Source organism: Motacilla alba, chromosome 1A, assembly GCF_015832195.1.
Source record: "Motacilla alba alba isolate MOTALB_02 chromosome 1A, Motacilla_alba_V1.0_pri, whole genome shotgun sequence".
Classification (NCBI taxonomy): Eukaryota; Metazoa; Chordata; class Aves; order Passeriformes; family Motacillidae; genus Motacilla; species Motacilla alba.
Genome location: NC_052031.1, coordinates 49,863,521 through 49,887,788, shown reverse-complemented (window position 1 = coordinate 49,887,788; position 24,268 = coordinate 49,863,521). Strand labels below are relative to the sequence as shown.

Sequence of the window (24,268 nt, the reverse complement as noted above, 5' to 3'; positions counted from 1 at the left end):
CTCTCCTTCAGGACTGAAGTTTGAAGAAGGCAAAAACCACAAAATCCAGGGTCCACCTCTGTTGAAGACAGTGCACACCCAAAGCCAAGGGCGTGGAAAGGCCCATCCCTTTCTCCTCCTCAAGGCCAGACACATGGGATGCCAGAGGCTCAGATCCAGGAACCGAGAGATCCTGAATCAGATTTCACATAACTCTCGCCTGTTCCAAGGCTGCAACTGCAGAGATCAGCTCAGGCTTATTTTTAGGCACCCCGGTCCTTGTGCCTTTTTTTTCCAGTAATTCTGATCAAACTTGTTCCTGGAATTCAGAAACAGGTTCAGCTGCAAGACAATGCCTCCTGTGTGTAAGATGCGACTCCCAGCAAAGATGCCAGGGCCATTAAAGGAAGAAATGACAGATGCTGGCGTCACTTTATCATTTTCTACTTTATTACTTCAAATTAACAACCACGATAAAGCTCAAAAAAGTCCAATATTTACACAGGAAAAAAGTACAAAATCCCCCCCAAAGTTCTTCAGGTTTTTTTTTGTTTTTTTAAATTACAAAGTAATAAAAAGTTTTGCTCTTTAATTAAAAAAAAGAGAGAGACAGTAAGAGGGGTAAATAAATTAGGAAAAAAACAGGGAGGAAAAATAAAGTGTTAAATAGAAAGGGTAAAAACAAACAAAACAAAGACTAACCCCACCCTCCCCGCCCTGCCAACAACCCATCGGCTCCACACTACAGTGACAGTGTGTCTGCTACAGGCCATAGGTCGCAGTGGTGATCATTGTGTTTCAAAGCCCCAAGTGCCACAAAGCAGCTTGAGTATTCCTAAATTATATTAAAAAACAACTAAAGTGGGGGGGAAGAGGGGGGGGAGACAGGTGGGAGAGGGCAGGAGGGGATTGTGCATGTATTGGTGGATCTTACTTGGGGTTGCATGAGGAGAGAGCAAGAACCATCGCTCTGAAAGAACTCCAAACTCCAGTTTCTGTGCGCCCCTCTCTTCTCCTCAAGTCCCACACTCTCTCCGCAGGAATTAAAACAAGTTTTAATTAAAAAATAAAAATAGAAAAACACGCACAGCCAGACAAAAAAAAAAAAAAACAAAACCCACTGCAGGGATGAGAAGTATATTTCTCCCCGTATGTCAGCTCCAACAATCCCATCCTCCATGGGACCAGGTGCCTCTCCAAAGAGATCCCTCAGTGTGTGAGGACCACTTGGATCAGGGAAGGCTGGCACTTCTCCCAAGAGCCAAAAAAGAAACTGCAGAGAAGCCACCCAAGGAAAGGAAGCCCAAGTCAATGATTAGGCTGTTGCCACAATTCCCCCTCACAGCTTAAAATGTGTTTAATGCTTGAGAAAATAAATTCTGTTATAATAATAAAAATCAGACTTCTACCATCAAGTGTGGCTGGAATCTGATTCCCTCCTGCCCACAAGGCTCCTGAAAAGAACAAAACAAAAAAGACCAAAAAAAAATACCTCACCCACCCACCACCAACCCCTGCCCTCAGAAAAAAAGGAGAGCAAAGTTTAAATTTATATGGCTAGAAACCATATGATTTGAAAACAATTTAAAAAGAAAAATTAAAGCAGGAGAGGACAGCCAAGAAGAAGGAAAAAAAAAAAAAAGAGAGAGAAATCAAAACCAGGAGCAGAGAGTCAGGAGAGGGAACTGAGGGTAGCCAGTGGGGGCAGCAATAGGGGCTGGGGAGCAGCGCAGCTGTTCCCACACGGCTCCCACGTCGACAGTTCCTCGGAGGCGCTCACACCAGGGACAGGTGGCCCTCTGGAAACGGCTCACAGCAGCGCAGGGGCACAGCTCGACTCCTCATCGTTGGCAAAAAGAAATTCTGTTGGGTTTTTTTGTTTGGTTTTTTTTTGTCTTTTCTTTTTTAGGTTTTTGTTTGTTTTTTGGGTTTTTTGTTTTTTAAAAGAAAAATACAGTGAAGACACTAAAAAGAGAATTCAAAAGAGAGAAAAAGGCAAGAGATGTTAGGAGTAAAAGGCTCTTCCCAGCACTTCCACTGCCAGTTGGAGTGTAACAAATCAAATCAGCCCTTTCTTCTACACTCCTGCCTCCCCTCAGAGTTACCTTGTCCAGCTACTGTTGTTTCCTCCAAGAGGCACTCAGTTGCTGTACAAAGTCTTGCCCACTTGATTACCTGCTCAGCACCCTCCACCCCAACACTGTCACACTGCCAGAAAAGCATTCATGAGGAACTAACAGGAACTAACTCCCCAGCCCAGCACCTTCTGCACCCTTCCTATCCCTCTTGGAGAACTGGAAGCTACCTTTACACCCAGGATAATCTGTTCCCTCAAAGTTTTGGCAGCCAACCTTATTCTTCCCCCTGAAGCCAAAAGACATCTCAAAGTAAGGTGAAAGGAAAGGAAATATACCGATCCCCCATAAAAACATAAAGTCTTAACTTCAGGCTTTTTTTTCCCCAGCAATTCCCTCCTTGGTGGTTCCCAAGCATGAGTACAGGCTCACCTAAGCAAACACTGGTCCAGTGGCAATTGCTCCTCACTTCCCAAGGTGATCAAATGGCACACTTGTCTACAAAAAAAAAAAAAAAAAGGAACTGTTGCTAAGGGCTGGAGAGGGAAAATAAAGCAAAAAAGACACCAAAACAGAGAGGCTGCTGCATGTTTCTCTCGGAACACCCTCCCTCTCAAGAGTTTACTGCTTTGCTTCTCCAAACCACTGTGCTGTGGTCTGGAAGACAGCAAGATAAAGGCTTACTCCAAGCAAAGCAGAGAGCTAAAATGGCAGTACTCAGCATAGCCTCCAGAAAATACATAACAGAAGAGCAAGAGTGTAACTTGGTACCACTCCCCTCGCCACACCAGAAGTTTTCAGCTCATGTCAGCTCCAGCAAATCGGCAAAAACTGCTTTGGGGCGTGTAGACTTGGGGCATCCATGCCAAGGCCAGGAACACTTCAGCAGGAACTCACCTGTGATGCTGAAATCCGTGACACTTCTTGCCGCCCTGTGAGGTCAGATGAGGAGACGTTGGCAGGAGCTCCTCGGTGTAACCTCATGCTGACCTTCCGCTCTCTGTCCACTCTTGAGATTGCTCTGGGGGACGTGTTGCCTGTTGGGGCAGAGAAATGTCGAGACAAGAATATCAGTCAATAGCTTTGGTTTCCAGCCAACAACAGAGGTGGCACCCTCCCCCAGCTCTCCCGCCCCCCTCACCGGACTGCTGGATTCGGGAGGTGGGGGTGGAGGCCATGGGCTCGGTGACATTGCGAAGACGGTTGGCAGTGGCTCCGGCAGGTGGGCCAGGGGGCAGCGCTCGCGTGGCTGACCCTCGGAGTTGCCCCATCCTCTCCTCCCGCTCATGCTCTCGCCGCTCCCGATCCATATCCTCAGGGTTCCGGGCTGCTCCCTGAGTAGAGAAACCCCCACACCACATATGGCTGTCAGGCAGGAGAGACAGCAGCAGCCCCGGACAGAAAACACACGGTGCTCCATCATGCCAAGGAAGTGGAGCTCCATCCCCCAAACTCCCCCCACCACCTTCCCTTGCACCAAGACCTCATTCTATTCCAAAACAAAACAAATAAGAAAGCATACGAACTAAAACTGTTATTGCACTCCACATCTGTGTCCCAGCTCCAAATTTAGCTCTCTCCCTACCTCTACGTATAGATTTACTGACACAAGTGCTCCATCAGATACACTCACTAATACAACAGAAATGATGCCCCTAGTTAGTTATACACCAAACAATTCTGCCTCTTTCACTCTGCCTTGGTCCCTTTGCTCAGGCTGTTCACCAGGGCTAAGCACAGACAGCAGGCAGTTTCCAACCTTCCTCCCCCATCTCCATGATACAAACCATCCCTGGTGCAGCCCTTTTGCCAAACACACTCACAAATTTAAGCATGTTCCAGTCAAAGACGTAGTCATAGGAGAAGCCTTGGCGGTGGAAGAGGTTGCGGAAGAGTTGCCGCAGGTACGAGTAGTCAGGTTTATCATCAAACCTCAGTGAACGGCAGAAGTTGAGGTATGTGGAGAACTCAGCTAGAGAGAGCAGAGAACAGCTGATGGCTGTGGTTTGCCATCCAACCTCCCTGCTCCCACCATGGAGCCACTGCAGCCTTTCAGCAGCGGCTTGCTGGACCAGGACAGCACAAACACATAGCTGAGCCTGCTGGTGGCAGTGCTTGGCCACAAAAAGGACCCTATCTCTCTTTTTACCAGAGAAAATGTTATGCATCTCTGTCTGTCAGCTCCTCCGAGCAAGACCTAGCAAGTCACAGTGCCTGCTGAAGGACAGTAGGAATGGAGGCCTAAAGAAGAGCTGGAGACAAGTTTTGGGATGTTCAACTCTGAACAGAAATCCTCCTAGCTCAGTAGCTTATTGTAAACAGTGGTCAGAAGTAGATGAGAGGAGAAAGAGTGGGGCAGACACATCTGACACTTCCACTGATATTAGTCCATCATCTACTTTCAGCTCCAGGAACCTCCTTATCTGGATGTAGTTCCTAACTCTTTAGTAATCCTCACACGATCTCTCCTCCACATATTGTCCCGTCTCTCCTCCTGTAAGATTTAAGTATCCACAACATCTTCTGGGAAGGAGTTCCACAGGTCTCCACACTGGCTGTGTGAAGAACCACATCCTTTTGTTTTAAAGCTGGCAGAAATCTCCTCTAATACAAAAACTGATCAAAATAATCAGCTCCCATCCAAACTTCTGTAGGCATAGCCAGAGAGCAGACTTCTATCATCTCTCTATCCACCTCTTTTTCCAGCAGACTCATTACTTGGGCAGAAATCAACTCACCTCGGGTCACGCTTTTGGCCCTTTCATTATACCACATCCTTTGTGAACCAGTGGGATGGAACAGACCTACACAGTGCATGCAAGGTGCAAGTGGGCCATGGGTTTATACACACTGTTTGGGATCCTTTCCTAGTAATTCCTAGCACTCCCTTTCCTCAGCAGCCACCGAGCACAAACCTGATGTTTTCACAGAACCGTTGATTGTAATTGCAACAGCTCCTTGGTGAGTGGCACTGGTCAGCCAGAGCCTACTATTGTGCACGTGACCTGAGGACAAAGACTTCTCTCTGTTCTCACATACATTACTCCATGTTTACCTACAAAGAACTGCATTTGCCACTTTATGGTCTAGTTATTCCTGGGACTCCTCATTAAACAGTAAAAATTCATCAGCAGCAGCATACCTTTTTAGCTCAGTGCCCACCCCCCTTTAAAATGCTCACCAGGTCCTGAAGATCCCCCCCTCTCAGCACTCGCATACTGTTACTAATGTAAGGTTTGACTGTCCACAAAAACACACTTCCCACTTCTGAACCCGAACTGTACCACGACCACTCTGTTATCCTTCTCATCGCCTGTGTCAGCAGCACATCCTGGTCTGGGATATTGGGCACTGCCCTTTAGGATTATTTGGGATTCCAGGGGGTTTCAGCAGGTGAACAAGCTAAGCAGCAGACAAGACAGCCATCAAGATGAGAGCACTTACAAGGGTACCCTTTGCAGAGCACCTCGATGGGCGTTGACATCTTTTTCTCGCTGATCCTCTCATACTTTTGGCGCTTGGTGGCAGCCTTGAGGCCCTGCCAGGGCAGCGAGCCCAGGTTGAAATACATGAGCACATAACCCAGGCTCTCCAGGTCATCACGGCGACTTTGTTCTGTGAGAAGTTACAAAGGGGCAAGGAGTGAGCAGCAAACAAAACTGCTTTGGCAATCACATAGCTTTGGAGGTGAACACTGAACGGAACAACCAACCCTCTCCCTTTTCTGATAGATTTCTATAGATAGTCAAACTTGTAGAAGACATTCCATAGCAAATTCCTGTGATGATGGTCATACTACAAGAGCTAAGGCGCTACTCTCCCCATACAGCCCAACCCACTTCATAACCAATGACTCTGACTACCTCCTCACTTGGACAAGCCTTAATTCACACAAAAATTTCACATCTCAAGAACTGCTGCAGCAACCCTACCTACTTTGCTCTTCCCAGTCCCAGAGAAAGGGCACCTACACTTCCCCACCCAGAATGATTCTTCAACCCAGGGATTAGTCATGACAGAGGTAGTCACAGATAGACAAAGCTAACAGAGGTAAGTCCAACACAGCCCTTTCAAGCACATCTTCTAATTAAACTGCTGATAGTCTTTAAGCAGGGCAGAAACAAGGAACTAGAGACCCCTTCTTGAAGTAAACAAGTAATCTTTGTTGATTGTAGAAGCCTAACATGTCATGTGCAAAGATGTCTTTCCAGCTTGGTGACATTTTTCAAGCTGTGGAGGAAAGGGGCATACTTTGAAGAAAAAACTCCCCTCCAAACGAGGAATGACTGTGTAACTGGCATCACTACCAACGCTACTCAGACCAAGGGTAGCCCTTAAGATGCCATTGCAAGGATGCATCTTTAGATGCTTACTTATAAAACAAAAGAAACCGGCTCACAACCCCCCCCCCCAGCATTTCACACTGACCTTGTTCTCTGGAATAGCCAAGCCATTTTAAAGTTTAAAGCTAGCTCAAGAAGGATTTGATGCAGAATCTCAACAACTGCAAATATTGCCTGGTTAACTCCTCCAACATTGCTAGCAAATTCATCTATAAATCTTGCCAAGATTGTCTTGTTCTTGTTTCCCTCCCAAATACAATAAACACTTTGGAGAAAGTACTTTACATTTCCAGAAGAACAACTGACACAGAAAACAAGCAGGCAAAATATGGCTTAAGGGAGAGCACAGGGACAGAGGAAAGACTAAAGAGCTCCATCTATTAGATTAATTTACTACAGCACATTTTGCTGGATTCAGTGCCACATTCTGGAAGATGTTACAGATTATATACTAGTCTGTGAGCTGTCAGTATCAGATACATGCTACCACCTGCCCCATTCAAAGGCCAGTAGATCACTGCAGTTATCCCTTTTTCTGTTAGCTGAGCTGAATCACGACAAAAGAGTAGCTGTAGCAGGTCACAGATACACATATCCTCACGTAACAACACGTGGGTCACAAGGCTCCTTATTCCTTTTGAATCTCTCCCACAGCCTTCTAGTTTTTTTGAGAACTGAGGGTTTAGCAAGTTAAAACTGTTGAGAGGGAAAAAAGTACTGTGGTTGCAGAAGGATAGGAGGGTCTCATCACTGCATAACTGATAGGAGAGATCATCTGGGGCAAAGCACATGAAACACCACAAAAATGCCACATTCCAAGACGGTAGAGGAGAAAGCAGCCCTGCAGATTCCCAAAGTGTCTTACTTTGAGCATGCAGAAATTACAGCATTTTTTGACCTCACTAACTTACTGTCTCAAGTTGCCCACTTTAAAGGGGCTAATACTTCCTAATCTTATCAGGCTACTGCCAAAGATAATTACATGACTGTCTGGAAGATACTTAGATGCTATGACAGGAGCAGAGAAAAGAAACCCAGTTTTGCATTTAGCCTAAGGTTGGGATACGTGTACTCTCAGAGGGCTGCGGTTACTCACCATGCATATCAAATAAACAAAACTAAACAATATTGGCTAATGACCTACATCCTTAGACAGGAGGCATGTGGAAATGGAGTCAGAACACACGCCCAGGGCTTGAAAGCACAGGAGACAAGGATAACCTCAGTCCTGCAGTCTTGCCAGCCCTTGACTTATCCATGCTGTACCTTTAACACCTCTAGCTGTGGCTTCTTGACTAGAGCGTGATGGCTCCCCTCAGAGGAGTAGGGAAAGGCAGGGCAGGAACCAGAGAAACCTACTGAACAAGCAAATCAGCCTTTCAGGAATAAATCAGGATGTTGTCTCCAAAATCCTGCTTGAACTCCAAACTGCTTAGGGCAGGCTGAATAACACACCTCCACTTGTGTGAAGCACAGCACTTTCGAGCACAGCTACGAATGCTATCCAGAACGGGATACATTCTGCAAACAGATGCCTGGTCACAGTCCTAGCACTTCAGGGAAGGCCAGAATTAGAGACTTGAGATTAGGGAGCCTGAAGTCAGTGGGGCATGCTACGAGCCCTCACTGAAGGCAATGAGAGGGGTTAAAATCCAAATTGGGAAGCTAACTAGTATGCATTACGTGCATGCAAACACATCTTAACTGTGTCTTAACACAGCAATATGATCAAGGAAAAACAACTGCAAGCACAACACCCAATCATTAAAATGCTGAACTGTAAGTGTTTGACAGCACTGCACTCCCGATGTTTGGCACCACACGTACATGTGGACACTGTAGCCCACTCAAACAATTTCAGTGAGACTCACACCTGCGATGAGCCCGAAGTACCGACAGGAGGGGTCACAGTTGTGCAGCCACCTCAAAACATTGTAGCAGTCTGTTTCCTATAACCCTACCTAAAAGATCCTGAATTAAATGGGAGGAGGTAAAGGACAACAGTTCCTACATCCTGTTTCTTTGTTTCATCTTCAGTTACTATTACACATCTCGCAAAATTCAATTATATTTTTGCAGGGTCAGGATACTAGATAACATTAAACAGCAAATAGTTAGAAATAAAACTTTGCCTCTACACACCAAGGAAACATTATTTACTGTTACTACTTTCCACTTTTAGAAACCTTACAGTCAGCAACTAACTCTCACAGCAAACCTAGGCCGCAGGAAAAAAATAAGATCTCATTTCGAGTTTGAAAAGAGAAAGAAAAATACAAGTGATGTGAATGCATCCGCTGAGCAAGTCAGTCCAGAAGCAGAATTATAGTCATGACCTGTGATACCACACCACACTTCCTCTCTCCATTTTATCTCAGCTCCCCTATGGGGAGTTTTTTTTAAAGCCAATTTTATGAAAAATGTCTTTTTCATAAGATACTCATCCTTTTCTCCCTCCTTCCCAAAAGCCCTTGCAAGAGAAAACACAAGGTTGCCTTCCCACACAACCCAGCATGACCTCCCAAACCCAACCCACTCCGCAAGCAATTTCCTGCCAGTTCCCTCCCACCCCCAGCGAGGTTCCCAGCCAGCCCACACCTTCACTCCCTTCCCAAAGCAGGGTCCTCAGAAGCCAAGTCAAGGGTGAGTGGCAGGACAGGACAAGACATCCTTGGGCAAAGACCAAAGACTAACTGAGGACTGGTTGCCTTGGACACAAAGCTCATGTCAAAACGTGTTTCTTTGCAGCCTAAAGTGTCTCCTGGTCCCCCTGTCCAGAGAGTGTTTTCCTCCACTCTGACCCTACCAAAGTGATGCTGCTCCCATGCAGAACTCCCTAGAAATCAGCTGTCTTCCCTGGAGCCAGCCCAGCTGCAGGCAGGCTTAACCGAGCAATGTTTTCCTGATTACATCTGATCTTGCACATGCTGGACTAGAGTTCCCCTTTCTCTCCCCACTGCACAGCAACAGCCTTTAAAAACACACAAGAATCTGGAATGGGTGACAGAGGGCAGGATGAGCAGGAGGACTTATGATCTGCACAGCATACACCAATACCATGTAGGACATTCATTCGGGCAGGCACTGGCCCCCACCCCCTCTGTCACCCAGACAGAGACCATCAGGCTTCTTCCGAGACTGTCTCATGGGCACCCTGGGCATCTATTTCAGACGTTACAGGCTACAGTGGGTGCAAGGGACTCTCATCCCTAGAGCATGTGAAAATTGACTGGAATGCGTGAACCAAAGCCTGCACGGTCCAATGACTCCCCCAACGGCAAGTCTCCAGCTGTGGAACCCTCCCCAGTTTTGCCTCCTACTTTTTTCCCCGGTCACCAGGAAAAGAATGTGTTTCTTCCAGACACCGGAATGCCCAACCCTTAGCTTGCAAATTCAAATAAAGGCATTTATTCATTTGCTATTCCTGTCACACAAATACCCCGGCACCTGGTTCCTTCTCTCTCCCTAGACCACATAAACATAACATTAAGACAGAATTTAGTCTCTGAAAAGTCAAAAAATTCAGAGTGATGGTTCCCATGGCAATGCTGCTAACCCACAAATATCTGTCATATACCCTGTGGCAAGGTCTTGAGAAACAGGAACTCCAGCTGAAACCCAAACACCCCCGCCCCCTTTCCTCCAGGCAAGTCATGTAACCTTTATGCCGTTCAGGGCAACTATCGGCAACACGGAGATAATACACCCGAGACCTGTTGCGCAGAGTAACTCACACCCAGACTCTCCCCAATCAAAGGGCACAGAGAGAGCGGCGGCTGCACTCAGACCGATGGCATATGCAATTTGCCCTCGGATTACTGTTTAGACATTGTTTGCTCATCCTGACACACAAGCCAAGCACCAGTAGTAAAGGGCTAAGTTGGGGTAGAATGAATAATGAAGTGGTTCAAAAGCCACAAGCAGACATTTAGCCTCTCATGATCAGTTCAAGCAGAGCAGGCACACACAAAAGAATCGACAGACATAGTAGTGAGAATTATTTTGTGCATGTCTCCTTGTGGCAGTTACCATGGCTGTGGAAATCTTGACTGAGAATTTAATGGAGAGTCAGTTATATATATATGCAGGTCAAGCCAAAATACAGAAGACCAACTCAGAAAGCTCTACGAGGACTATTTTTATAACATGGAAGAGGTCATGAGATTACAGCCCACTCTCAACACACAACACTCCCCATTTTGATATAAAAAAAGCATTCTCCATACTAAGTTATACAGTATTAAGCAAGGAAGACTTTGAGAAAAACGGCTTTATTTTCTGCAGGCCAAGTATTGACTTCAGATATCTGAGAAATATCTGCAAGAGGGGAGAATGCAGGAAACATAAGGACATGAAATCCTATGAAAGCTGTTAGTTTAAAAGGTCTGAGTGCCTTGCTCTGATTTTCAAATTCCCAGGTTAGGTTATACACTTGAGAAGAAGGGCCTCCTAGAGATATAAACAATCTGCAAGCACAGCAGATACTTCCCTAGGTCCAACAGGCAAGACAACTTCTGTGTTTCTCCTCCTTAAGAGTTGCCAGTCAACAGCAGAACCAAGTCAGCCTGTTCCAAATGGACCCTACAGTAACTAAGGAAGCCTCACAGTGTGAACAAAGTTTACCTTAAATTTAGCAGAGAAAGGAGGTCAAATGCTGGAAAGAAGTTTTTGGGCAGAGAATAGAAGAGAAAACTACGAGAGGTTTTCAAATACGCTCCTCACAGCCACCAGGGGCTGACTCCCAGGACGAGAGTTTGGGTGACTTCAGGAGGTTTAAGCATGGTGGGTACTAACCTGCACGAGGCCTTTACAAAACCTGGGATGATGGTCACCACCAGTGTAAGACCTGGCTGAACACTCAGCACTCTTTTCTAGCCTAGTTTCATCCCTTCAGTACTAACCACACACATTAAGGGCAGAACCCTACTTCCCTGAAGTTGCCTCACTGGGTTCGTGCAGTTCACAGACAAGCACATATTCTGAAGGCCTGTGACAGCCAATCCTCAGTCACAGAACAGAGGCGTTCAGGCAGCTGGAAGCCTCAGTTTTCAGCTTCTTGTATATTTCCAGCACATGCCCATCCTCAGTGGTGGGTAACACCATATTGCAGTGGGCCTCTATCTTCCAGCTCTGACAGCTACAGAACAATCACTAACAGGTTTCAACTGCACATACTCCTAAAGGCTCAGTGCTTGTGAATGTCTCCTTTACACATCTAATCAGCCTGCAAAAATTGTGCAAAGGCAGATTTAGTAGGAGCAGAGTCAGGGAGGTCACAGCCTTGATGCTCAACAGGGCCCCCTGCACTGAGCAGTGCACAAACACAGATCAGGAGACGATTTCTGTCTTCAGGAGCTCCGAGTGCCACCACAGCAGCAGAAGTAACACAGATGTAGCATTTAAGTTATTTGCCCACCATCACAAGGCAGGTCAGCAATGGAGTCAGGCAAAGAACCCAACTCCCTCCTTCTGGGGACATACAACCTCCCCTGTAAAGCCCCACCAAGAGGGAACAGCAAGCAGGCTCACCAATTCCCAGGTGGGTGTTGATAGAGGCATAACGGGCTGTGCCAGTCAGATTCTTGTTTTCCCGATAAGGGATGTGCTGGTGGGTCCGAGCGTCTCGGTACTTCTTGGCCAAACCAAAATCAATGATGTATACTAGGTTGCCCTTTTTGCCAAGGCCCATAAGGAAGTTGTCTGGCTTCACATCCCGATGGATGAAGTTCTTGGAATGAATGTACTCAATACGGCTGATCTGGAGGAGGGATAGATAAATTAATAAGTAAATAGTGAGACAAGCAAGAAACAAACTTATTTTAACTGCATCTGTTAAAAATAGTACCCTGTCCAAGACACTGGCCCGTCAGAGCAAGAAAAGGACACTTTGCATTGAGTATCAGTGATGACAGCCAAGGAAATGACACCCTCTGGACGCTGTAGGATCTGGAGATGGAATTTAACCCTGCACACCAGCCCAGGCCTCACTCTGGGAAGGTGACCATTAACATCACAAGGAAAGATGGGAAGCAAGTCTATAGGGACTAAAATTTTGAGCTTCAGCATTGACAGCTGTCAACTTTTGAACTTAGCTGGGCCAGGAAAGGAACAGGTCTGTCCAGAAGAGTTAAGGGTCTTGAACCCAGGGCATGAGCAGCAGAATTAGCATAGGAGCCAATAATTCATCATGCAGGCAAAGGTATCTATGTGTGCAGCAGTGCCTAGGTTCCAGACCCCCAACTTCATCAAGAAATAGAAAGCTGGCAGCCACTCATGCTAAATGAAGAAAGCCTCAGATACCGCAGTTCTCAAGGAGAGGGGATGGGAGGGGAGTGTGTGGGGGGAAAAAGGCATGGAAAAGGAGAATAGGCACAAATGCTTCAGAGGAAACTTACCATCTGGTCTGCCAGCAGCAGAACTGTCTTGAGACTAAATTTGCGGGAACAGAAGTTGAAGAGATCTTCCAGGCTGGGCCCCAAGAGTTCCATTACCATCACATTGTAGTCCCCCTCTGCTCCACACCACTTAATGGAGGGGATACCCACTGGGGAAAGAAAAAGATTAAGCCCAGGGAACAGAGAGAATAGATGTTGAATCCCCTGCTGAGAAGATCATGTGTAACACCAAATCATTTCTTTTCTAAAGCCCTCCAGAATAATTTCCTTCTCCAACCACTCCCCCGGCCCCATCCTTTCCTTCCCATCTCACCTCCTCCCTGCATCATCTTGTAGAACTTGCTTTCAATGTGGAGCTGGGGATGCTTGGTTTTGACACATTCCAGTTTGATGGCCACCTCTTCACCAGTCGCAATATTGGCTCCTGCATAGGAATGAGAGTGAAATGAAGATTGCACAAGCATCTACTGAAGTTAAACACTTTTAACAAGGCCTGTAAAGATGCCAAGACCTTAAGATTTGCCCTGAAGTTTATCCTCTATGACAGAAATGAGATTCAGCCACTTCAACTTCATACAGTTTCCAGCACTGCCATTTGTAAATGCAAGCCCAGAGAGAGGCACATGAATAGGAAACCTGGTCTGATCCTGAAGTTAGTTTAGAACAACAATCCTACACATGAGCTGCCTTGTTATCTCAAAAAGTGACAGACTTTGGAAGGTCAATCTGCACATACCAACAGCACCTAAACCAAGTGGAACTTGTAGCTTCCTCTGATCATAAACCTAGCCCCTGAACCCAAGCAGCCCTCAGGCAGTGATACGGAGTATATCTCTTCCCCAGAAAAATTACTGGTTACCTCAGTTACATCATTTCAACACAGCCAATTAGTTCAGGAGGAGACATTACTAACATGCCAGCTCTCTCTGTTTTCTCCACAGCACTGACCTGCTCAATACAGACAATCTCTAAATCCCCAGCTTCTCCCTCTCCTGAGGGTTTTAATAATACCTTTATCTTTTGCCAACACAGAAACATTTGCTATATCACAAATTAGAAGCATGAAGAAATAAGCAGAATCCGGTCCTGAATTAAGCTGCCTGGACACCTTTGTTGAAGGTATTGCTAGATACTTTGCAATGACACTAAACCACCACCCCACACGCTTCTCTCTGAAAACAACTGAGCTGCCAGCTCAGCTGCAAAAGCCAGCACTCTAGTCTCAAAGTGCACTGTCAAAGAAGGAACAGGCTGCTCCTTTTCTTGTACTAGCTGAAAGGATTCCAGATGTTTCACATCATCCTAAAATGGAAAGAAGGAATATCTGTACACGGGTCACGGGAATGACACTCAAGACTTGCTTTTCTCCTCCCCCGCCATGCCTGCTTCACACACTCTGGCAAGCCCTTCCTCGTATCTGGAACTATCAGAAATTGCACTTAACACAAATCAGAGAGCAGCCCTGATCACAACCAGCTTATGAACACTGTCATAAAATAAACTACTCCAGAACATGCATGCCAAACATAAGCTGGAGTCAAAGGTGATGTTTTGCAGATATCCCATAGCTAGTTTTGGTAGGTCTGGCTAATTTGTGCCTCCTGAACTCTGTGATAAGACTTTAAGAGTCCACAAGGACAAGCTGCAGATAAATCTCTTCATTTATCCTCTTTCACATACTGCCTACACAGCCAGGGACCAAAGAAAAGAAGGAAATGTTCACATAACTGGATTGCTTCTCCCCATGGATCCAAAAGAGATCCATCTCCAGTTGAAGAGTTCTGGCTTGTACACAAAGTTAGCCAAGAGCTGCCTGCTAGCAAAAACACATTATCTAGATGCTGCAGTGCTGGGTTGAGACAGACAAGCTGCTAGGAATTTGTAAGAGAGCAAAAAAATGATCGGGGCCTAGAGGGATTGATTTACTAAGGAAGATTAAAAGAGCTAAATATGTAACATAGACAAGAGATACAACTAAGAAGGGTGGGGAGGAAGAATGGGACATGACAACAGTCTACAAATATTTGAAGGCTGTAAACACTAAGGAGGGAGAGGAATTATTTAGGGTGCTCTGAGGGAGGGGAAGGAGGAGCAATGGGATTAATTTAATACAGATTTTAATGGAGGATCCAGGAGAAGGGAAAGGGGAAAGCCATCCTGAGAGGTAGAAACATTTGTCCAATGCTTACTTTTGAAAAGATGCTGGCATTTTCCACTTAAAAAGTGGTGGCCAGAAAAACAAGTCCGTACATTCCCTTCACTCCACCAGAGGACCCTTCTTAAAAGCACCAGCTGGTGCAAGTAGGAAAAGAGTAAGAAAAGGGACTAGTATCCTTCCACCTTTTAAATTAGTGTTCAACCACCGGCCCTCATCCAGCATGGAAACACCCAGGACATCCAAAAAAACATAAGAGCACTTCCTTCCCTTGTCTCTTTCCCCTGCCTTTGTGAAGACTTTCCTCCAAATCCTCTGAAGCAGCTCCCTTGTCTGCTCCCCAAAGAGAATTTTTCCCTCTCCCAAGACATTTTCTAACACACAAGCAAAGTCTCTCTGACTTTTTGAAGCATTAGCATTTTGAATGAAGCTGATTCCCAGAACAGGAACAGTGGAAACATGAATGAGTTTTCACCTCCACATTACCCTGGGTGTTCAGAAACATGCATCCACGACTGGGCTATCTGCACGTAGGGAGTGTTTTCTGTGGGCACATAAAGCTGGAAAAGGGAAAGCAGGGGTAGGCATCAAGAAGACTCAGATTCCTCAAAATGTGATTATGCAATTCAGATGCTCAGATGGCCTTCAGCCCCACACTTTTCAGGTGTTACTTAGAGAGAGAAGAAACAACCCTGTGGCCTAGAAGAGCAGAAGCAGAGGATGATTTTGGTTGAAAGGGACCTTAAAGATCACCTACTTCCAACACCCCTGCCATGAGGGACATCTTTCACTAGACCAGGTTGCTCAGAGCCCCATCCAACCTGGCCTTGAACATTTCTAGGATTGGGGCATTCACACCTTCTCTGGGTTACTTTTTCCAGTCTCTCACCACCCTCATAGCAAAGAATTTCTTCTTAGTATCTTATCTAAACCTTTTTCAGTTTAAATTAATTCCCCTTGTCCTATCACCATGTGCCCTTGCAAAAAGTCTCTCCCAATCTTTCTTCTAGGCTTCCTTCAAGGAGGGAAGGCTGGAACTAGGTCACCCCAAAGCCTTCTCTTCTCCAAGGCTGAACAATCTCAATTCTCTCAGACTTTCCTCATAATAGAGGTGCTTCATGCCTCTAATCATTATTGTGGTCCTTCTCTGGACCAATCTGACCTATTCTTTGCTGAGGGGCTCACTGTCTGAACTCTTTAGGCTTCTTCCCTCTCCAAACCTCATCATACCTACAAGTTGCTCCCTGTACTATTTCTTGGCTAGAGATCCACAGAGATCGAGACCACCACTAGCAAGGAGGAAATTTAAGGGCAGGAGTCTTTCTGATCCTTTGTTCCATGCTTCAACCACCATCTTTTTTAAAGCTACAAGTACAAAAGCAACAGTTCTGTGCTCTCTTTACAGACTGGAAAGCACCGTGTTTCAGACAAATACAGCAGAGTCTGCTAGCTTCAGCCACTCGAGAGACTGAGTGTAGGATGGGGGATAATTCCTAACATCCTCCCCCAGTCTCGCTCCGCTGTGGGGGCTGCACAAATTCAACTCATTCATCACAAGCTCTTTGAAATGGGGCCCCGGGGACAGAGGATGTCACCGGCTGAACAGGATCTTTTCAGAGTGGAATCCTGACTGCATGTCTGATACAATAAACACCGCCCTCCCGGAGCATCGGGGGCAACAGGCAGAGGCCCTGCACTCCCCACCGCCTGTGCCCCTCTCCACAGCCTCTCAAGGGAAGAACGGAGAGCTGGGAACAGATGGATGAAGGCAGATAGGGCGAGAGAGAGTTAACAAGCCAGGAAACAAAGGGAAGGCACTCCCCTCCCAGCAAGGGAGGAGCCTGCCACCAGGAACTGTCCCCAGCCAGCTCAGGTCCCAGCATGCTTTGTCTGCCCAGCTCCTCTCCACCACCAGTGCGCATCCCGGCCAAAAGATTCCTACACGTCCAGCAACCCTGCCCTGCCTCTTGACCAGCACCTCTGACAAAGCACCTCCCCCTCCAGTGGCCCAAAGGTCTTGGCAATTCCTCTGCAAACTGGGTTTTGCTCTTCTGAACGAGCATTTCTAGAGGTAAATGGGCTAGCCAAGGCTCATGGGCAGCCTGATCTCCTTTCCCATCCTCTCAAACCATTGTGGGGAGAATATTCCACCTAGCACACCTACCCCTCAAAGCAGGGCATGGAAAGAATGTGCTTCAAGACCCAGCTAAGGATTAACACAGTCCATCCTTTGTGTCTACCCATGTAAAAATCCTAGTTTCCTTCTGACAGACAAAAGACTTAAACCCCAAAGAGGACAGCACACAGCACCCACTGGTTACAGAGCAGGTGAATGCAGTAACACCCTAAAAGAGAGAAGGTGAGGATAAACCATGCAGCCCCTGCTAATCCTCAGAGACAGACAAGCCCTGCTGTGTGTCCACACCATTATCAAAGGAGAGAACTGTGAGGTGGATCTGGTGCAGGAGAGAAGTCCTCGTGAACGAGTCCTTCTGTCTGCAGAGCAGGCCGTGAGAGCAGAGCGTGAGCACAAGCGTCCTCCAGACGCACCACCACAGACTACATGCCCAATCCCTCCAGGCTGGGGAGTCACCCAGGCTCCATGAAGTCTCGCTATCACTGCTTCAAAACATGCTGGCTTGCACCTCAAGGAACATCACAAGGGCTTTGATACTGCATTCAAGTAACTTGGTTGAATCCTGCTGTGTTCACCACACTGGGGCACTGGCCTTCCTCTGTTTGGTGACAGGCAAGGCAAGCACAACCCCCTCACCAGGGGCTATTTTCCATACCTGATTTGCACAGGTGGATGACCTGTTACATGGTACAGAGCAACACAAAATCAGGCCTTTCCATTCAGTACCTCCTTTCTCTCCCTACATGTACCCCAGATGTTTAGCAAGATCCAGACAACTTACACTGTCCTAGAGAGGGTTTGGAATGCTTCAAGCCCTAGCATAGGTGAAAAACGCTGTGTCCAAGCTATCACCCCTGAATACTAGCAGCTGGGAATTAAAAGCACGGTCACCCAAGACACTAACTGGTTGGAGGGCCACAGAGAAGCGGCATATAGGAACAGGCTATAGCAAAGGCAGCACATGGTGGAACTGGGATCCCAGATCCATTATTTATCATCTTTGTTCATGTTCTGGATAAAGGTGGCAACAAAGCCTGTTACTGATGATTCCCACAGGACACTTAATCAAGAGGGGCTGCCAACACCAATCAAGAGAGAATAATAAAGCAAGAGAGAACAGGAAATAAAAAACAGAGGTTGAAAATAGACGGTGATTTAAAATCATGGGAAAACGTAATCTGAACTAGAGGTATCCAACGAGACGGATTTGGGGAGGGATGGGAAGATGTTGGAGATCCTAGAAGAGCTCTCCTACGATACAGCTGACAGTGCATTAAGGCCAATTCTGTAACCTGATAGTGTTGGTGATGGGGAAAGCCAAGGAGACCCAAAGCAGCCTATGCTGAGGCATCACATTACAGATCACTCGAGGGTAGTCCTCCACTGCCAGGCACTGTAAATGCCACACCTCAAAAGCAGTGCTGGCTCCAAGCTGCTCAGCAGATGAAGAAACTAGGAAAAATTGAAGGACCAGCAAAGGTGAGGCGTGGTAGATGTACTGGGAAGCAAAATACAACTCAACAGAGCAAATTAACAGCCAAGGAGCACATGACGACCCCCCGCAAGTACCCAAAGGGTGCGGATACCAAAGCAGAGGTCAACCCTTCCACTGGCCTGCAGGAGAACAGGTAGTGGTGAGAACCAGAGACAGGTAATGCCAGCCCCCATGGAGGGATCCAGCAGGCTGCTGGGTAGTCTCGCCACTCTGGCCCCACATGGTTTGAGCCAATAAAAACATGAGCAGGCAAGCATCAGGGAATATATCTACACATCAGCACACTGGCTTGGAAGAACTTCTACCCAAGTGATCTGCTGTGGTAACAGGAAACCCAGTACTGCATAGGCTCTGTCCACTGAGCTTCCAGCTCAGGTCATTCCAGACATTAACTAAATCCCATTACAGATCTAACAGATCTGAGCCCTGGGACTTCAACCACACCAGGCTCTCTGACCTGTTTTACACCTCCTGTCTCAGACCTTTCTCTTACAGGTCCTGTACCACCTCTTCCACTACCAGTCTTCCCAAAACCGTATTCCTTCTATCCTTGAAGGAATAGCTATGTCCTCCCTTTCCACCACACGCTCTGTGAACCCACACACACCCAAGCTCAAGAAAGGGAAGTGAGAACGCTGGAATAGGGTGTTTGACAAAAATGTCCCGAACAGTCCAAATCTAAATCAGTCTGATCAACCACCACTGTGTCTTCAGTATGTGGTAAGGCAAAGCTGAGCTCACCCCTCTTTCTTTGCCATGAAAAGGCCAGCAGCCACTAGCAGTATTCCATTAGTGTTTTCTCTTCTCCACCCCTTCCAACCTTACATGATGCCCATAAATACCAACAGGCAAGAAAAACCACCCCAAAACAACGATGCAATTGAGAAAACCAACCTTGAGACAGACTCTCACACTCACCTAGGTAAATGTCTCCAAATGAACCACTGCCAATCTTTCTGCCCAGCCGATATTTGTTTCCCACTCGAAGCTCCATGGTTCAGTCGTGCTAAGAAAAGAGGCACAGAAAGAGCAGTGTCAGAGCAGAAACAGGAAATGAATCATGTAAGACTGCAGAAGAGACCTCCCCACTTCACCCAGAGGCTGAGTAGTTTTAAATCTTGAAATATTTCACTTTTTACATGGCTTCTATCACCTCTCCTGATCTCCTAAACTTCCAGGGACAACATGAGCAAGAAACACTGCAGGAACAGAATACTCTCAAGCATGTTTTTCCTATGTTCCCATTATTAGAATGAAGCATGACTGAACCTCTTCCCCATCTTTTTGCTCAGAGACTAGGATGGGGTTCAGGAAACCCCTTCTAAGAAGGTTTCACTACATGTGATCACTCCACACTACTGTAAAGGGGTACTGCTTCTTGTACCTTACAGTAGCTGGCACTGGGACAGAAGTACCTTGTGAGACACCAGAAGGGTCAGGCACAATAAACCCTGTGAGGAGTTTCCCTCTGACCCAGCCTTACTCCAACACCTCAGCGGTGGTGGTGCTGAAGCACAGGACCCAAGGGCTGTGAGGGAAAGACTGCCAGGAGCAAGTGACTCCAACTCTCCTAGGCAGGGGCCAGCACAGGGGACAGGGAGGAGACATCTCACTGAACTGAACCCTGCCAGGCACACACTGGCTAGGAACACCCCTTGCTCATCTCCACACGCTTCTGCTGATGTGATCACCACCTCCTTTGGTCTACCTGAGCCTCTCCAACTCTCTTGCCTAGCTAGCTGTGCCAGCTGTTTGTTTTTAGCAGCTCAGGCCTTTCCTCATCCCTTTACCTGAGATGATTAGCTAACCCTTTGACCTGATATACTCCATCAACATGCCCAGGCTCAGCCTACTCACCTTCCACAGAAAGGACCACAGCACAGACTTTTGTTCTCTCCGCCAACCTCAACTTCTGCTGCAAACACCTTGGCCAAACATAGCTCCAGCAGTTCCCATCTTAACAGCCCCCTTTCCCTTGCCTCTTCTATGGCCACAAACTTATTCTAGGAACCACATCTCTTCCTGAGACAGACGATGTGTCTCCTTTTAGAGGGATTTGCCACAGTCCTAATTTATGCAATGCCACATTATTAGCATACAAAATGCAGACACAGAGCCTGTTGGGGACAGGAAAGGTGAGGAATGATTCATGTTTTCACAAGTGGGAGCGAGGAACTTTCCCTTGCTGGAGCTTGGTGGGAAGGAAGCATCATTGAAGGAAAGAAGGGAGAAATGGCCTTGTGAAGCAGAAATACAAAAAAGTAATGCCAGCCACAGGATTCTGGGCATACTATAAACCCAGAGCTGCTTCTCTTGCCCCAGGAGATAGGATTACAGAAAGAAGAATGGACGGGCTGTGGAGATGTACAGGGAAATAATCCTATCAAGGCATTCAGGGGACATTGTGAACCCTGAAAGCAGAGCTCCAGTCACTAGAAACCACACACAAAACACTCAAAGGTGGAGTCCCCTCACCTAGCATTTGCTTATGCATGTGGGTTTCTGTGCATCTGAAGTCTACAAAACCCTGTGGCTATTTCTGACTTTCTTACTACCAGGAATGTAGGCAGAGCCTTGGGAACTGAACCAGGAGGCAGGCGTACCTGGGTGAGGGCGCAGCAAACAGACATGATTTTTATCCGCTGCCTGCTGTTCTGTATAACCACATTAACATACATCTGACTTGCTTACACTCCGACTCCAATAAACGATCAAAGGTCTGTGTCCCCGGGAACTCGTCACACCACTGTCAAGAAGACAGCTCTCGATCCTCCTTCCTTCATGGAGTGTTTACCCAGGCCTGGGAACCCCAAACACCTCCACTTGAGTCCAATTCCCAGCTGGGGCGAGCACAGCCGAGCACACCGCAGAGACCAGGCAAGAGGTCCCGAGGGTCTGTGCCACACTGGGACGCAGCAGGTACTGCTCTACAACACCCCAGTCCCAAACCTAAATTTGGACCCACCCTTCTGGGACAGGCAGGAGCCAGGTTAAGAAGGGCTTCTCACACAACGAGGCAGCAGCCCTTGTAGCTGATTAAGCAATAGGCTCCAAAGGGGAATCTAAAAAATGCTCCGGGGCGTGGGGGTGGAAGCGGGAAGCAGGATAATGGAGTAAAAAAAATCATGGTCTCGCACAGCTGTCATTTTGCCTTATCTCCCCCCTAACACACATACATACACAAGTGTGAGTAGAAAACCTGGGCTGAGGATAGCCAGAGAGCAAGAGCCTGGATTCCTGGTAGGTGGGAAGGACACACACATCCCACCCCCTCAACAACCGCTCCAGGAGTTCAAACATCTATCCCATTTGCTTCTATTTCACACACGTACCCCAACCACCATCTACAGCTTCCGCCCTTTATCTTCTCATCTTCAGGTCTACTGTTACAAGAAAGAAAATTGTACCCACAAAATATATATTCTTATATGTGAAATTTGTATCACCCCTCTACATATTATTTACGCATGTAAAATTTAAAAAGCCATCCCTCCTTCCCACCCCCCCCCCCCCACAGCCTTAACCCCCCCAGCCCTGCCACCCTTCCTGCACTCTACAGCCAAGGCAGCATTCCCAGGGGCTGCAGGGCAATCATTTAGTTAAACCATTTAGTTTTCCATAAGGGATTAACACACATACAACCTCAGAGTGAGAGTGTGCTCTGCATGAGCGTTTGCATACGTGAATATCCAATACTACACAGCCTCAAAAAAATAATAATACTATCCAGCCGCCAGCGCTGCTTCCACACACACACCATTTTGCACCAGCCCCTTTTATATAATATAAAATACCCACGTACAGGCACAAAGGCCATTATATAAACACACGATAAGAGTTGATATCCTATTGCTGTGCCAGCAACGATGGCGACTTACGATGCGGGGACCATCTGGGGGGGGAGGGGGGGACCATCAAGAGGGGCTGGGGGTCAGGAGGGACACCTCTGTCCCCCTCGAGGGGATCGGGAATGAGAAGATGCTCTGTCTAGCAAAAGCCATACAAAACCAAAACCACGGCTCCATAATGGAGGCTGCCGATCCCAGCACTGCTCTGGCTTTCAGTGGAAGTATAGGGAGTGGGGGCTGCTTTACCCATAGACTATTAAGGCTTTACATGGCTTTTTTTTTTTTTTTTTTTTTTGGGGGGGGGGGGGAGGGTTGTTTGAAGGCGAAAAAGGATAGGCTGGGAAAACAGTAATTTGAACTGGCTTAAAAATCTGAAGGAAAAAAGACAAAAAAACCCCATTTTGATTGAAATGCAAAACACCAATCCCCTCCAGACCCTTAGACACTTACAGAGATGAGACCACCAAATAAGATGGGGAGAGAAAAGAAACCCCAAGCACAGAGGATTTGAACTACATTTGAGGAAGAAATAGCCGCAACAGGAAAACAGGAAAGGGGACACACACACCAAAAAATATAATAATAAATGTGTCCCTTACACCCCCACCCCCTACAGGCAAACACTACGCGAAGACAGCCGTACCCGGGCTGTTATTTTTCCGGGTAGGTAACAAAAAGCTGCCACCCCCGAGAACGGCGCTGAACTTCTCCTCGTCCCCCCGCTCGCACCCGGCCTCGGCCATTGACCCCCGCCCCTACCGCCCCCCATCGACCCCACAGTCTCCCCAAACGCGGACGCTCCTTCTCCCCCGAAAGAGGCCGTGAGGGGGGCCGGGGAGGGAGACCAGGAGCATCAGTGAACGGAAAGAGTGGGGGGCTCGATCCTCCGGGGGGCGGCCCCCCGCCGGAAGCCCCGCAGACCCCCGCCGAGAGCACACGGCACCCCCCTCCCCGCCCGGCCCCGCCGGCAGCCAGGCAGGGCCCCGGCAGGCGGAGAAAGGGGAGAAGGGGGACCCCCCCCCCCAAAAATCTGCCGGTGGCGGAGGGGGCGACCCCCTCCCCGCGCCCCCACAAAGGGGCTTTTGTCCCCCGCGCCCCCCCCGGCCCGGCGCATCGCGCCCTGCCCTCCCCTCCCCCGCCCCCTCCCCCTCCCTCCGCGCACACAAAGAGCCGGAGGGGCCGCCTTTCCCCCGGGGTTTGCGCCCCAAGATGCGGGCGGGCGCCCCCCATACCCACCCTGACGGGAAGGGGGCCGTGTGGGGATGCTGCTCCGCCGGCTGTCAGGGGGCCAGGCGGCCGCGGCGGGGAGGATGACGGAGGATTGGGGAGGGCTGGTGGCGGCCGTGCCCGGCGCGTCCCTCCTTCGCTCGGCTCGGCGCGGCGCGGCGCTGCCTGCCGCCTCCCGCCCGCTCGCCGTCCCCTCCAGCCGGCGTGTGCTCGGCACAGCCCGGCGCTCACCCAGTTTCCATTGAGCCCCGGAGCCAAACCCACTGATGTCACCCAACGCAGCCCCGGCCCTCCTCCTCCTCCGCCTCCTCCTCCGCCCGCCGTTAAAGGCGCAACCGCCGCCGCTCCCGACGCCTTCCCAGCCGCCGTCCCTCGGCTCAGGCGAGCGGGGCAGACGCGCACGGGCTCGGTTTTGTGGGCCGCGATCCCCCTAAAGGGTTCTCCTCAGAATGGAGCACAGCCCACTCATGGCAGCCCCCCGCAGCAGGGTGGCCCCGCGTGGGGATGAAGGTGCTGGGGCCCGTCGCGCTGGCAGCGGATGTCAAGCGGGGGTCCGTCGGGAAGGCCTCGCGCTGCTCAGGGCTCCTCAGCCCTCGCCCCTCAGGAGTGGGGAT

General features: G+C 48.3%; 1 protein-coding gene across 1 annotated transcript; it reads right to left on the bottom strand.

The window, feature by feature from the left end:
* Positions 1-407: 407 nt before the first annotated feature.
* CSNK1E (casein kinase 1 epsilon) lies at positions 408-23,866 on the bottom strand. The gene is made up of 11 exons (XM_038154512.1): positions 23,664-23,866; positions 19,498-19,585; positions 13,106-13,216; positions 12,793-12,941; positions 11,927-12,155; positions 5,499-5,669; positions 3,878-4,026; positions 3,196-3,388; positions 2,952-3,091; positions 2,487-2,552; positions 408-1,944 (listed from the first exon to the last, which is right to left on the bottom strand). The coding sequence occupies exons 2-10, from the start codon at positions 19,571-19,573 to the stop codon at positions 2,520-2,522; spliced, it is 1,251 nt and encodes a 416-aa protein (XP_038010440.1). The 5' UTR covers positions 19,574-19,585; positions 23,664-23,866; the 3' UTR covers positions 408-1,944; positions 2,487-2,519.
* Positions 23,867-24,268: the final 402 nt, after the last annotated feature.

Excerpts from the sequence above, each read along its gene's own strand:
- CSNK1E (XM_038154512.1), bottom strand. The coding sequence starts at position 19,573 with ATGGAGCTTCGAGTGGGAAACAAATATCGGCTGGGCAGAAAGATTGGC. Across the intron at positions 13,217-19,497 it reads ATTTGGAGACATTTACCTAG|GAGCCAATATTGCGACTGGT; the intron begins GTGAGTGTGAGA and ends ATTCCTATGCAG. Across the intron at positions 3,389-3,877 it reads ACTGGAACATGCTTAAATTT|GGAGCAGCCCGGAACCCTGA; the intron begins GTGAGTGTGTTT and ends TTCTCTACTCAG.